The sequence below is a fragment of the Canis lupus genome, chromosome 7 (genome assembly GCF_048164855.1).
Source record: "Canis lupus baileyi chromosome 7, mCanLup2.hap1, whole genome shotgun sequence".
Taxonomy (NCBI): Eukaryota; Metazoa; Chordata; class Mammalia; order Carnivora; family Canidae; genus Canis; species Canis lupus.
In genome coordinates this window covers 25,521,087-25,536,426 of record NC_132844.1, presented here as the reverse complement: position 1 = coordinate 25,536,426, position 15,340 = coordinate 25,521,087, and the positions used below count along the sequence as shown (strand labels likewise).

General features: G+C 36.8%; 2 protein-coding genes and 1 pseudogene across 13 annotated transcripts in view; 2 read left to right on the top strand and 1 right to left on the bottom strand.

Annotated features, from left to right (window-relative positions):
- RARS2 (arginyl-tRNA synthetase 2, mitochondrial) overlaps positions 1-188 on the bottom strand; it is a 53,281-nt gene extending 53,093 nt beyond the window's left edge. For 3 of the 8 annotated variants that reach the window (XM_072832110.1, XM_072832109.1, XM_072832111.1), the window contains exon 1: positions 71-167. In XM_072832110.1, the coding sequence (XP_072688211.1) occupies positions 71-106 (36 nt within the window). In that variant the 5' untranslated portion in view covers positions 107-167. Of the gene's footprint in view, positions 1-70 lie in introns of all 8 variants that reach the window. The other 5 variants (XM_072832113.1, XM_072832114.1, XM_072832115.1 and 2 more) reach the window with 5 other exon arrangements.
- A 34-nt stretch (positions 189-222) lies between these two features.
- Positions 223-15,340, top strand: part of ORC3 (origin recognition complex subunit 3) — a 61,292-nt gene continuing 46,174 nt past the window's right edge. Inside the window, exons 1-5 of one of the 5 annotated variants that reach the window (XM_072832105.1) lie at positions 223-342; positions 4,314-4,368; positions 9,999-10,096; positions 11,599-11,743; positions 14,341-14,445. In XM_072832105.1, the coding sequence (XP_072688206.1) occupies positions 319-342; positions 4,314-4,368; positions 9,999-10,096; positions 11,599-11,743; positions 14,341-14,445 (427 nt within the window). In that variant the 5' untranslated portion in view covers positions 223-318. The remainder of the gene's footprint in view (positions 343-4,313; positions 4,369-9,998; positions 10,097-11,598; positions 11,744-14,340; positions 14,446-15,340) is intronic. The other 4 variants (XM_072832106.1, XM_072832104.1, XM_072832108.1 and 1 more) reach the window with 4 other exon arrangements.
- On the top strand, positions 5,946-7,692 carry LOC140636672 (high mobility group protein B1 pseudogene; annotated as a pseudogene).

The window sequence follows — 15,340 nt, the reverse complement described above, 5'->3', positions numbered from 1 at the left end:
CGCTAACCGAGCGCTGGCCCAGGGTGGGGTTCCGCCAAGGCCCTGCTTCTGCGAGTTCCCCGGTCCGTACCTGACAGGCGATGGACCTGCGGAACCCACAAGCCATGTCCGCCTCCACCAAGCGCGCTCCAACCGCCCGGCCCGGATCTTTGCCCCGCCCTCCGCTGTACGCCCCGCCTTGCGCGCCGGAAGCCCGCCCCGAAGGGTCCTGCCAGCCAATCAAGAAGCCGCGTGGCCTTCCTCTAACCTCTGCCCTGCTGCCGCGAGGGAGCGCGGGAAATCCCGAGCGCAGTGGCGATCCCGCGAGCGGCTGGGGCCATGGCCACCTCTTCGGTGTCCAAGGTATGTGAGGGTCAGACGCCCGCTAGACTCAGACGTCGTCTCCTTCTCTTTTGAAGAAGGCATGTCACACAGGTTACGTAGGCTTCAGCGAACCGGCTGGTGGGGAGGGAGTGGCGGGCTGAGCCGGAGCGTCTTACTCCAGGGGCAGTTGAGGTCAATTTTGTTTGGGGGAGCAAAGACACCGACCTGCCTTAGTTGTTTTGGCTGGGAGACTTTACAGTTCTGGTTTGTGGAGGTCGAATTCCCCGAGGATGAGCCCCAGTCTCCCTTTCTCTTTCTTTCTTACAAATATTTATTGTGCGCCAAGCGCTCCCGTTAGGTACCGAGATAAGAGTGGTAAACAAAATAGACTGCGCCGAAGAAAGACCAACACAGATGAACGAAGTTACCAAATTGTCATAAATGTTAGACAGCCCGGGGTCTGCGAAGGCCTCTGAAGAAACTGACATTTTAGCTGAGGCCTGAAAAATAAGTAGAAGTTAGGATTGGGGAGTGTAGGGAGACTGTTCTAGCTTAGAGAGTGACATGTTCTTTGGTCTAGAAGATAGAAATAAAATGACCTATATTAAAGAAATTGAAAAATCAGTATAATCAGAGAGGAAGTATTATGAAAAATGAGAAGAATAACGTAAGTGTGCATGTGTCATAGGAGATCCGGTAGTCCTCATATGGGCTGTCTAGATGGCCAAGGGATTGTAGGGAGACATGATAGTGTGGTTGGTAAGAAGATAAATCCTTGAGCTCTATTATCCAATTAAGTAGCCAATGGCCACATGTGGCTATTTCAGTTTTAATTAAAATAAAGTAAAATTTGGGGATCCCTGGGTGGCTCAGCGGTTTAGCGCCGCCTTCAGCCCAGGGCGTGACCCTGGGGACCTGGGATCAGTTCCACGTGAGGCTCCCTGCATGGGGCCTGCTTTTCCCTCTGCCTGTGTCTCTCTCTCTCTCTCTCTCCCCCTGGGTCTCTCATGAATAAATAAATACAATCTTTAATAAAAATAAAAAAATAAAATTAAATAAAATTAGAAATTCATTTTCTCAGTCCTAACTAGCCACATTTCAACTGCTCAATAACCACATATGGTGGTGACTGTTGTATTAGTGCAGACATGATAGTTCTCCTTCATTACCAAAGGTTCAATTGGACAGTACTGCTACAGACCAAGTAAAAGTAAGACCATTAGTAATATGGGTGCAGCCAGATGCCCCTGAAATTAAACTGTGATAAAGTTGAGAATGTAAATGAAAAAAACTGCAGTCATTTCTCCCCATGTTAAAACAGTACACTAGAAGGCTCTTTCATGGATCTGATCATTAATTTTGACTAAAATTAAGCTAAAATTATAGGAAAGAGTGCCTTCTGAGACTATATCAAAGGGAAACTTTAAGCCACAGAGCTTAAAGTTTACAGAAGATTGGCTGTGCTCCTAGGTGCAAATGCTGGAAGAGGTTTAACTGTGCTGGTGTAGCCCGGGCAGTGGGGGCGCAAGAGCATCTGGCTCCAGATATCTGAAACCAACCAGCTTCAGCCAATCACTGCTGTCAAAATCCAAAGTCGGAGAAATGAGTGGTAGTGAAACAAAAAAGGAATTTAATTCAGTGAGGCCAACACTGATAAGACAGCAGCCTGGAGTCTCAAAGACTCTCCGAAGTGCTGCAAATACTTCCAGGTTTAAATGAGGAAAATTTGGGACAAAGGAGGACGGGAAAGGTCCTGTTGATCATTATCTTGGAGTCAATCCTGGGCTAGGTCTTCCTGGCTCTGGGCAATCCTTATTGCTTAAGGGATTAGTTTTGGTTCCCCTCAGGGGATGCTATGCCCACAGAATGTTTTTCTGGAAAAAAAAAAAAAAAGAACTTAATCAATTAGAAAGTTTGAGATCAAAATGGAGATAGTTCAAGTTCTCTTACACTAGTATTTTTTATTAGGGTTGGTACTGTTTGGGTTTTGCCCTCGGTTTAAAGATCCATAGATTTTGAGTGGTCTGCCCCCTAATCCTTTTCATTGTTTCAGGCTCTTATTTTTGTGTCTTGCAGAATTGTGGTTTTATTTCAGGAGAGCATTTCTGGCATTATAATAGAAATGCTTGTATTGAAATGATTATGAAGGGGACCTTGCATGAATAAGAGTCTTTAAGGACTATATTAGGTATTCATGGGACTGCTAGCTTTTTTTTTCTTTATCTAAACTTCCTTCTCTTTGTCATATTTTCTACCTGTTAGCTCTCCTGCTAGACTGCTGCTTCTGTCTCAAACATCATTTAATCAGCAGTTCGAAGTGGTTAACCATATTACTTACTACCTGCCATTTATTAGGACCTATTCCGAGCACTGGTCATATCTCACTCCTTCGTAGCTCCTTTTCCCTTACTGAATTGCAGGTAGTTACAGAAAGGAGACCATGGGGGATCCCTGGGTGGCTCAGCGGTTTAGCGCCTGCCTTTGGCCCATGGCACGATCCTGGAGTCCTGGGATGGAGTCCCACGTCGGGCTCCCGGCATGGAGCCTGCTTCTCTCTCCTCCTGTGTCTCTGCCTCTCTCTCTCTCTCTCTCTCTCTCTGTCTATCATGAATAAATAAATAAATAAATCTTAAAAAAAAAGAAGAAAGGAGACAATGACAAGCTTGTCATACGTACAGTACTACAAGATTTTTCTAAATATAAATGCGTATTTCAATAGTTAAGTAGTTGCAGATACAAGAGTATAAGGCACAGTTCTTATTTTGGGTCTTGTAACGCAAACGGCCACTTTATATTTGCACAGCTGTCTTTGGCACTGTCCTGAGATGACTTCTTCTAGGTATAGTTTTTTCATTTTTTCTTTCATTTTCCATATTAATGGCAGTCTTTAAGAAGCTGTACATGGTGCATGGATTGGTAGAATAAACGTAGGACCAGTAGCTTGGGGGCTATATATCACTAGTCAAATAATAACATGAAACTAAAGGTAGCTAGGAAATTACCAGAAAAAGTACTCGGTAAGCATTCATTCATATACTCATTGCCTAATGTATATATTAACACTGTCCTAAACACTGAGGAAACAATTATGAATTATATGCAGTATGTGCTCCAAAGGTACTCACAAACTACTTGTGAGAGAGACCTGTAAATAACCATGATACACAGTGAAAGTGATTTAAAACAAAGCAAAATAAAGGCATTCAAGTATTGTGAGATCTTAGGGAAAAGGAATAATTCTAACTAGAGAACTGAGGAAGGTTTCCCAGAACAGATGAATAAGACTCTTATCAGATGAAGAAAAGTGTATAAGGATAAAGCAATAGACAAATTATCTATTTCCTGACCAGGTTATGGATATTTAAAGTTTAAATAATATTTCCTTTAAAATGAGAGAGTGTCACTATTTTTGATCTTCATTTTGATGAATAGAACTAATGTTCTTTCTTTAAATTTTATAAAAATAGAACCTTTCTGGATTTACATTTCATCAGCTTTTTTTTTTTTTTTTTTGTCTCTTAGATTAGGTTCCTAGGAGCAAAATCAAAGACGAGCATCCCAAGGGAAGGAGGAGAAAGAAATGGATAGTCTCCTTGTTTAAGAATTTTTCTTCTTAAAAAAAAAAAAAGAAAAAAAAAAGAATTTTTCTTCTAGGGGTGCCTGGGTAGCTCAGTTGTTTAAGCCTTTGACTTGATTAAACTCAAGTCATGATCTCAGGGGTCCTGGATTGAGCCCCCCTGTCGAGTTCTGGGCTCAGCAGGGAGTCTACTTGGGATTCTCTCTCGCCCTCCCACTCTCCCTCGCTCACTCGTGCTCATGCTCTCTCTCTAAAAAATAAATATTTAAAAAAAAGAATTTTCCTGTTACAATTGATTGAAGAAAGGTGATTTCTTAGCACTTTAAAGAAATACCTTTTTAGAAAATCTCATTCATAAGATACTTGGTTAATCAGATTTATCTGTTCCTTGGCTACTTTGACTTTATGCTTTTTTCTTTCTTACTTTTTTTAGGGCTGCTTTGTGTTTAAGCCAAACTTCAAGAAGAGAAAGATCTCTGTACCAGTAGGTAAGAGATACCAAATTGGTTAGTTTTCTTCCCCTAAGTCTTGAACTTACCTAACTAAACCTAGTTGAATTCAATAATTCTTTTGTCTAAGTTTGACTTACTTATCTTCTTGTAGCAATTATGTTCCAATGTATAGTGAAAGGGATAAGTTATATCCCAGAGTTTCAGTCTAAAAGGGAATCCAAATATACCTTCAAAAGGCAAATTGGAAAGTAAATTTCCTTCAAAAGATATGTCCCCATTCTTCAAAAGAGATTGTCTTAGAGTGCTTGCCTGGTCAGATGGTGAAGCATGCAACCCTTGATCTTGGGGTTGTGAGTTCAAGCCCCACATTGGGCGTAGAGCTTACTTAAATATATAAATAATAAGGCTAACTTAGATGGAAGTTTAAAAAAAGAGAGAGCTGGTTTTAAAAATCTCAGTGATTTCCTGGGGTGTGGTAGAGGAAGTTGACTGCAAAAGAGCAAAAGATACTTTTTGGACTAATGGAAATGTTTTCTAGATTGAGGGAACAGATACTTTTTGGACTAATGGAAATGTTTTCTAGATTGAGGGACCAGTTATGAGTGTTTATTTTTATTAGGACATAATAAACTATTAAAATGGGCATATTAAGAAAGAACCTTTTTTTTTTTTTTTTAAATCTCCAGCTATCTGCTTAGTGATCATGTTAGGAAGAATTGACTTTTTCAAGCAAATCATGATAATACTATCAATATGTATTTTGTTCTGTAGCTGCAGATTAGAATCACTTGGGGAACTGTTTTAAAAAAAATTGGTTTTTTTTTTTTAGGACATAGTCGTCAATTCACGTACAGTTGCAAGAAAGTGTAGAGAGTTCCCTTGTGCCCTTTACCTAGTAATCTCAGTGGTAATATTTTGGGTATCTGGTATAGTATCACAATCAGAAAACTCAATATTGGTACCATCTATTGACCTTATTTAGATTTCAACTTGGGGAACTTTTTTTTTTTTTTAAGATTTAATTTATTTATTCCTGAGAGACAGAGAAGCAGAGACACAGGCAGAGCGAGAAGCAGGCTCCATGCTGGGAGCCCAGTGTGGGACTTGATCCTGGGACTCCAGGATCACACCCTGAGCTGAAGGCAGGTGTTAAACCATTGGGCCACCCAGGGATCCCCAACTTGGGGAACTTTTTAAAGATACTAATGCCCAGATCTCAAAATCAGAATCTCTGGGAATGGTACCTTGCTTCTCACAGGCTTATTATTTATACTTATTATTCAGTACTGTAAAGATTAATTCTGATGGAAAGATTGTGATATGGAATTAAGCATATTTATGCACTAGTTTTGAGTTAAAAAAGAAAAACTGAACTATACCACTGTTTGACGAAGGAAATAAATAACTTGCATTTATTGACAGGGAGTTTTCTAAATCATTGCATGATTCAGACCTTAGAGTGTTACTACTTCAGTTTGAGACCAACTAGATAATAAACCTGTGGTCAAGGAGCAAATAATAAAATGATGGTCATACTGAGGGGACCAGAGGGTAGAATATATGATTTATAAGAATCTGGTTTCTCATTAACAGAATAAACAGTGATCTCAAGTTCTACACTCTTAGACTTAAAGAAACATGAAACTTTCTGTATTCCCTGCCCCCACCCCCAATAAAAAGTGAGTGATAGACTTGGAAATAGTGAACAAAGAATAGTTACATTATATTGCAGTACATTGAGCTCCATAGAGACAGTGCTGGGGCAAGTGAGAGCCAGACGGGCACTGGGCAACTCTGTGCCTCACTGAGGAAAATAATTAAACATGGGCAAAGGAGATCCTAAGAAGCCAACTGGCAAAATGTCGTCATATGCATTCTTTGTGCAAACTTGCTGAGAGGAGCACAAGAAGAAGCACCCAGATGCCTCAGTCAACTTCTCAGTTTTCTGAGAAGTGCTCAGAAAGGTGGAAGACCATGTCTGCCAGAGAGAAAGGAAAATTTGAAGACATGGCTAAGGCAGACGAGGCCTGTTATGAAAGAGAAATGAAAACTTATATCCCCCCTAAAGGGGAAACAAAAAGGCAGTTCAAGGATCCCAGTGCACCTAGGAGACCTCCCTCGGCCTTTTTCTCATTTTATTCTGAGTATTGCCCAAAAATCAAAGGAGAGCATCCCAGCCTATCCTTTGGTGATGTTGGGAAGAAACTGGGAGAGATGTGGAATAACACTGCAGATGAGAAGCAGCCTTATGAAAAAAATACTGCTAAGCTGAAGGAAAAATATGAAAAAGATATTGCTGCATACCGAGCTAAAGGAAAGCCTGATGTGGCAAAAAAGGGAGTTGTCAAGGCTGAAAAGAGCAAGAAAAAGAAGGAAGAGGAGGAAGACGAGGAAGATGAAGAGGATGAGGAGGAAGACGAGGAAGAAGATGATGAATAAGTTGGTTCTAGCGCAGTTTTTTCTTGTCTATAAAGCATTTAACCCCCCTGTACACAACTCCTTTTAAAGAAAAAAATTGAAATGTAAGGCTGTGTAAGATTTGTTTTTAAACTGCACAGTGTCTTTTTTTGTATAGTTAACACACTACCGAATGTGTCTTTAGATAGCCCTGTCCTGGTGGTATTTTCAATAGCCATTAACCTTGCCTGGTACAGTATGGAGGTTGTAAATTGGCATGGAAATTTAAAGCAGGTTCTTGTTGGTGCACAGCACAAATTAGTTATGTATGGGGATGATAGATTTTCATCTTCAGTTGTCTCTGATGCAGCTTCTATGAAATAATTGTTCTGTTAACTGAATACCACTCTGTAATTGCAAAAAAAAAAATGTTGCAGCTGTTTTGTTGACATTCTGAATGCTTCTAAGTAAATACAAATTTTTATTAAAAAAAAAGAATAGTTACATTTTAAATTATTTTTGTGATTGACTTATGAACATATTGCTTTAATGTTGGAGATTGCTAAACTTGAAGTAGTTCTTTTTCAGAGAAAATTCAAGTTTTGTTTCCCATTATGTATGAAAGATACAGAGCATGAAATGACATCTGATATCGGCAATGTCATTATAACTAATTAAATTGTTAGTGTTTATTGAGGTTTGATTTTATGTTAGATTATTCTAAGCCCTGTATATGTGTTACATAGTTTAATCCTCTCAGCAGACTGTGAGGAATGTATTATAATTATGTCCATTAAAATGTATGAGGAGGATACTTAGAACTTTCTCAATGATAGTGCTAGTAAGTGGCAGAGCTGGGATTTGAACCTAGGCTGTTTGATTCCAGAGCCTTTGGTCTAACCAGTACTTGGTACTGTCTCCATAATATGAGGCAAGTTTTTGCTTAGAACTTTTTCTGTTGAATTTCAGCTATCATTTATTAAGATTTGTTTAAAGTTTTAGTATTACTAAGCCTAATTTGTATAATTTGAAGTTTGCTTTGAAGTATATTAATTTTTTTTTACTGTGCTGACCTAAGACCAATAGATAAGGTTTCAATATGAGAATCTTAGAGGAATTGACAATTGACCCTGATTATAAGACAGATGGTATAGGAAAAAGGAAAACATATCCAGATTTTAGCACTTGCCTTCACTGGCTTCAATTCTTGAAACAGATTGCCTGAAGAAGTAGGAAGATGCCCTGCATTTTGCCCACCATCTGTCCCCTGACTTGAAGACACTTGGATGTGTACTTAAAGAGAAGACTGGTAACTCTCCCTCTTCTCTGTGTTCTCTGAATGACTGTACATCCACAAAAACGACTGGGCAGGAACTGGAGAGAATGAGACAGACAGACAGAGTCCTGTGTAGGAGAGGTTCACATTGAAGTAAAACACTGTGTGTAGGAGCAGGAGGGAACCTGTCTACAGCAAGAGCTTCTATTTCTTAGGTCTTCTCAATGTGTTTTTTACCTTTCTGATCTATAAATGACTGAGAGAAGTCATGGTAACAAGTTAAATTGTCCTACTGCTGTTTTCCAATTTCTGACAGTTTTTTTGTTAATATTTTGATGCCACATTACTCGGCACATAAAAAATTGATGCCTTGATTTGACACTTTAACATTTTATATGGTTTTATTCATTATCAAAGTAAAATGAACTTTTTCATTCTATTTAAGGCTACCTTGTTACTCTGCTTTGTCTATTAATAATGGTGTATTTCCCATTTTTGTTAGCATTTTTATACTATAACCTTGTCTATATCATTTTACCTTATGATGACTTCAGTATATTCTAAGGCTTTTGATAAACTTAAAAAACACTTGCTAAAAACTCTGAGTCAACTATGAACAGAAGCAAAGTTCCTTAACATAAAAGACAATCTGTATTTCAAACTACCAGTTAACATTAAAACTTGGTATTGGCTTCTGAATAAAATCAGGAACAAAATATGTATTTTCACTATTATTGAATCCTTTAAAAGTTCTAGTTGTTATAATAAAATACCTAACAGTAACAATAAGAAATGTGAAGGAAAGTAGAAAACTACAAGGAATGTAGAATATTTGACTAAAGGAAGAGACTTGTAGTGTTTTGGATGTAGATTTTCTAACGTATTACAAATATCATTTCTTCCTAAATCAATCTACATATTTGATTTTACCCAGTCAGAATACCACTTTAATTATTTTTGAGTAATGGCAAAATTTATTTGAAAGAATGGCTTAAAATATTTTGAAGAAGAATGATAATGTTTGGTGGTGGTAGGAGGGAAACCTGGAATTATTCCAATATGGAAATGCACTGCTGAGCTACAGCCATTTAATGATCTTAAATAGTTCAGGACAGCTGTGGGAATAGACTTGGATTTAGTAGAAGTTAAAAATTAGTTCCAAGTGCATTTGTAAGTATCTCGATAGCAAGGGTACTTCAAATCAGTGGGAGAAAGGATGGATTATTTAATAAGTGAATGTTTTCAAACTGAAAGTTAAAATCCAAGTGTGAGTCATGAAATCAACTTAGTCATAATAGTTTTAAAAAACAGAGTAGAAAAGAAAACATTTGCTGTCATATGATAAGTATTGTTTTTGTGGACCTTTGTAGTTTCTGTTAAATATCTGTGTGTTGGATTATATTGTAAAATGTATTCCATAATGTGGATCATGGTTTACAAAGTTTGAAAAGCACTGTATTTTGATAAATGGTGTTTTGATGAATGGCTAACCATTTGGAGGAAAAGATTGAAAAAGCATATAAAATAATACAGACTAAATGAAAGGCTGAACTAACCTATATCAGTTGAATAAAAGAATAAGAATCATGGTAAGAATCAATTCATAAAGGAGAATTCAGAGCAAATATATGAAGAAAAGTATACAAGGCTTTTGAGTAAGAGCAAAGGAAAATATATTAATATTAAATGTTTATGTCTCAAACTGAATCCATTAAATACTGTTAGCAAATCCAAAGTACATGATAGAAATATAATCTAAAAGTTAAAGATTTTTAATCTTTTAGATACTGTTACTATAGTAAAAATATGATATATAAATAAAATTAAAGGCTATTGAATGTTACCTATCTCCAAATATATATATATATATATATATATATTTTTTTTTTAGTACATATGTCAGCCCCATCCCTTACTGTGTGACTTTGCACAGAGATTTTCTAAGTTTTATTATATAAAAAAGAAACTGACCTATTTCTTTCTGTGTTTTTAGAGGACTATTTTAATAAAGGGAAAAATGAGTCTGAGGACAGTAAGCTCCGATTTGAAACTTATCAGTTGATATGGCAACAAATGAAATCTGAAACTGAGGTGAATACTTTTTTTAATAATTTAATATTTCTCTAATTCCATAAATCTCATATTTGTTGCTTCCCATCTTCCTTACCATCAATTTTCGAGACTATTAATGAAACTTAGGTAATATTAGGTCAATAAATCTGCATATCCTAAAAAATACACTCATGTTCCAAGTATTAAGCATAGCTTCAGGTACTGGAACATACATTTATAATGATAGCTGCCAAGGCAAGGGGCTTTTTATATATCCTCACAACTTTTAAATGGTGGCACTCTTTAAATATCCATTTAATTACACAAGAAATTAAGTTACTTTAAAGAGCTTGTCATCCTCATGTCCAATTTCTATGTTCTTCATATTCCAGCTCTGAAATAACTTCTCTGCTGTAGCAGATTCATAGCTCTAGGGCCAACATCTTGAGTGGTCTTCTTTTGTTTGACCAACACAGTGTTGTATTTTTTTGGGTTTTTTTTTTTTTTTTTTGTATTTTTTTGGTTTTTAATACCTGTGGGAGAGTTACACACTTTGTTACTGCTTCCTACTACTCTTACTGCTTTCCACCTATGGCTTTGTTCATTTATGTATTCCATGTGACCCTTGAAAGTATTTGAATTTATGGTTTCTAGTTTAGACCTTCATTTTTTAACTTAGATTGTGATGATCCTCCTAACTGATGTCTCTGCCTTTGATGTCAAACCCCTCAGGTCTGTCAGTAGTCCCTACAGCACCATTGGCCAAGTTAAAGTCTTCCCTTCAGGCAGGTATAACCCTGTGCCAGGCTGCAAGGGTTTTCCTGTCCTGTTAGTACAGCTTCTCCCCTCCCCTTCACAGTGCTGCCAGATTAACCCTTCTTAACCCTGATTTAATCATGTTGGTCCTTAACATCCCTGCAGTGGTTCTCCCCACAAGATAAAATCTAAACCTTTTTAACTTCGAGTATCATTTTTTCAGGCCTAGCCTCTTATTTGTCCAGGCTCATTCCCTACCGCTTCTCCTGTTCTTGATGCTTGTTCTGTTTGTGGTTCCCTAGCTGGTTGGTGCTTCCTTCCTTGCTTCCTCTACTCACCATTCCTTCTAACTTTCTTCTCCCTATAATTACCTCCCCTCCATCAGCTGCTCTAATGCTTTGGCTCAACTACGTCACCTCAGCATAAGCTGGATAGTCCTATCTTTATATTATCATAGGACTCTACATATGTATTTTAACTGTAAGTGTTCTTCCTCAGTTTTTTTTTCACTTTTTTAGGATAAAGACTACTTTCTATCTTTCATTTTTAAGATGGTTAGTAAATGTTTGTTGTATAAATAAATGAGATTCTTTGATGAGGGAATCCAAAGCACTAATGACTGGAAATTTAAGGAAAAAAAAATTTTTTTATTTCTTCCATCTAATAATCATTTTACATGTAATCTTGGAATCATGGAATTCATGACAGTTTTCTTTCCCAAACTTGGAAAGATTCATTAGATTACTACTGATAATAATTCATGAAGTTTTGTGTTTTCTTTGTAGCGACTACAGGAGGAATTAAATAAAAACTTGTTCGATAGTCTAATTGAATTTCTGCGGAAGTCTTATTCTGGATTCCAGAAGAGCTCAAGAGACTGGGGCTGCCAAATAAAACTCAGAGAAATTCCAACTGCTGCTCTTATTCTAGGTATGTATGGGTGTATGTTTGTTTCTTTAATTAGTGGTTTTGTTGATGAGAAGAGTGGAGAATAACTTGTTTTGATAAACCTGTTTTGTCTCTCATATAGAATGAAGCTAATTATAGTTTGCTTTACATACTTTCAAAACCAATAAATGTTCCTTATACTGATCATACATCTGTAACTTAAATAGAGATTAGCTAGTACCCTCTTCAACTTTTTGTTAGGCAAGTGAAAGAGAAATATATTTGTGTCACTCCTTAGTTCTTTTATGAGAATATATGATATTTGAATTCGGTAATAAAGAAACAACCAGTGGGTTGATAGATTAGATTTATATGCTTTTTTAAAAAATTGTCTTTTCTGTGGCATTATCTATCACTTTAATTTTATATTCCTGTGCTTAGTTTCTCAATCTTAGATTGTTTCATAATACTATATTATTATTGTTTAGAAGGGGGTTTGGATGAATTATATATAAACTTTCAAACTGCAGATTGCAAATTTCTTAGGTACTTAAATACCCATTATTAATGTCCCATTTTAACCAAACTTTTGGTTGTAGGGTAATAAAAAAAATTTATGTGGATTACTGGCAAATTTTCTTCTTTCTTTTGGAAAGAAAGTTGCATCTATTTGGATTTCAAATGTACTCTTCATTGCACTTAACTATTTATTCAAGGTTTGTTATACTAGTGTGTACTAAGATAACTTAATTTTGTTGTTTAATACTGCCTTTAATACTGTTCATTACCCAAATCTCATTCCTGATGTTCAAGGCATTACTTATCAAAATTTAATGTATCTACAAATAACCTCCAAGGGATATTAGTAAATGCAGTTTTTGTCAATAGGTCTGAGGTGGGGCCTGAAATTCTACATTTTTAACAGGCCTCCTGCTGGTGTCCATACTGCTGATGTTAGGACCACTCTGAGTAACAAGACACAGGGAGTGATTTTTATAACACTTTTTGTAATAATTTTATGTAATTTTTATAATATGAACAGCTTTTCAGTACAGCCTGCACTTAATTTCAAAACCCTTTCCATTTATGGGTGAGAAACTGAGGCCCAGTGATGACCAGATTATACTGTTTGGTGCTTTGTTTCTATACTGCCAGGTTATAATAATTGGAGGTGGAGTGATGGCTAATCAAGAGTGATGGCTTGATAGATTGCTGAGAGCACTGTTTAAATCCCTTCCCTGCCTACTGCCAAAAGGAGAAAAGAAGCTAATGGAAATGTTATATTCCAAAGTCAGTAGTCTGAGGAGAACATTTTCCCAGTTAAAGATATTGCTAATTTTGTTTCTGATAGACCAGTCCATTGTTTTAAGCAACAGAATGTTAAATAGCTTATAAAGTCAGTGAAAGACAAACCAGTATTTTGCCACCTCCCAAATTTGTTTAAAGATGCAGTATCAGAATCATAGGCCATAATGCATGCTAGGAATATCATTTTGATTCTGTAAAAAAACAACAACAACAACAAAAAACACAAACTGTAGTCCAAGAATGCTTAAGCACAGTTACACATTTTCTGTTTTCAAAAAAGTGTATGTCCATTTAAAAATAGCCTGCCAACCTTTTTATTTGTTGGCTCTCCTAGAAGAAAATTTTTACTTCTTGTGGCTTGGATTCTGAACCTTTTGTTGTTGTTGTTGTTGTTTTTTTCTAACCAATTGAAGTTTTATAGTAGCAGTTATTAACTAGTTTCAAGATGTTTACTGTTGGCACCTAAGTGCCAAAGCACTTTTTAGAAATCACAGATTGTGACGTCAGGGAAAGTATCAGTAGAATTTTTTTCCAATATAGTGAGGAAGTTACGCTTAACTCTGATAGCCATAGGCACAGCACTACACTCTGATTTGTGGATATGACAACAGGGGGCTTAGTAAATACTTAAAGGACCTAAAGTTTTATTCATTTTTAAGGCTCTTCCCTCAGAAATTAGCTTAATGTATACTTTACCTATTGTATTTACTACAACAGTCATTGATAGTATTAGTGATTGGATTCTCCTCACTTGATGTCAGAGTCACAGTAAGCCTGGAATCCATAGCCTTTATTTTTTGAATGATTATTTTAAAGAGTTCTTTATGAATTTAACAAAGCAATGAAATTACTTGTAAGTTTTCAAGGGTTAACTATACATCCTCAGTAACTTTTTTTAAAGGGAAATAGTAGGGATGCTTAGGTGGCTCTCAGCTGTTGGGCATCTGCCTTCGGCTCAGGTTGTTATCCTGGGATCCAGGATCGAGTCCCACATCGGGCACCCTAGGAGAAGCCTGCTTCTCCTTCTGCCTAGGTCTCTGCCTTTCTCTGTTGTCTCTTATGAGTAAATAAATAAATCTTTAATTAAAAAAAGAAAAGAAAAATAAAGAGACATTGTATAAAATACGCTTTCTGGCAACTAAATATTGTATGCGCCTCCAGATAGCTATTGTTAAAGGAGGTCTCTTCATTTATGCAGTATATTTTCTTGGTATCTGTTATTAATCGTGTTTAAAAATATTTTTATTTAGTAATTCACTTGATATGTTCACCTTGTTGTTATATTGTTAATAATACAAATAATGGTGCAATACTGATGTATTATTCCGTAGGTGTGAATGTGACAGATCATGATTTAACATTCAGAAGTCTAACAGAAGCTCTTCAGAATAATGTCTCTCCATATGTAGTCTCATTACAAGCTAAAGATTGTCCAGGTACAGAATAAATGCCATAATAATCTTGGTGAGAAGGTTACAAATCTCTTCTGACAACCCCTCCCCCCCCTCAGCTATCTCTATCCCTTTTTATTTGTGGGAAGAGCATGGCACTACATTTTTGGCAGGGTGAGGTTTATTGCCTATCACAGTAGTCTTGACTGTTGCACTACTCTTTGCTACCCTTTGCTTCATTTATTCCTGTTCCACCCCTGCCATATTAGCTTTACAGCCAGTAATAGTCTAGGCATTTTTATGAGATGTGTTCCTTAACCCAGTAGAAGTTTAATAAGTTGGAAAGTTTGGGACAGGGAGCTAAGAATTAAGGATTGGGGATTGGGCAGCTCTTATTTAGCCCAACAGAGAATAGACTATATAGGTTCATATTTACAGCCTCAAATCATCTTGTTGTTCTAGTCTGAAAGACTAGAATGGCAAAAAGTAGTCTATCACCTGAGGTAATCTTCAGTATATGAAGCCATTAAATCACAAAGAATGTGGACACTAAGAGTAAAATGGGCTTAGATTTGAACTGACATAAGGACTTTACGTGCTTATATTACTTTCATATTTATAGACTAATTAAATAAAAGCCCTTAGTACATCTTTTAAAATGACTCTAAGGAAGGTTTGTAATCAGTAAAATAATTTACATAACACTTTTGATCTTTTTTGAGAGGACTTAAAAACCTTTTGCTGACTAGTGTGATTTAAATATATATTGTTTCTTGGGCAGCTCCGGTGGTGCAGCGGTTTAGCGCCGCCTGCAGCCCAGGGCGTGATCTGGAGACCCTGGATCGAGTCCCATGTCAGGCTCTCTGCATGGAGCCTGCTTCTCCCTCTGCCTGTGTCTCTGCCTCTCTCTCTCTCTCTGCATCTCTATGAATAAATAAAT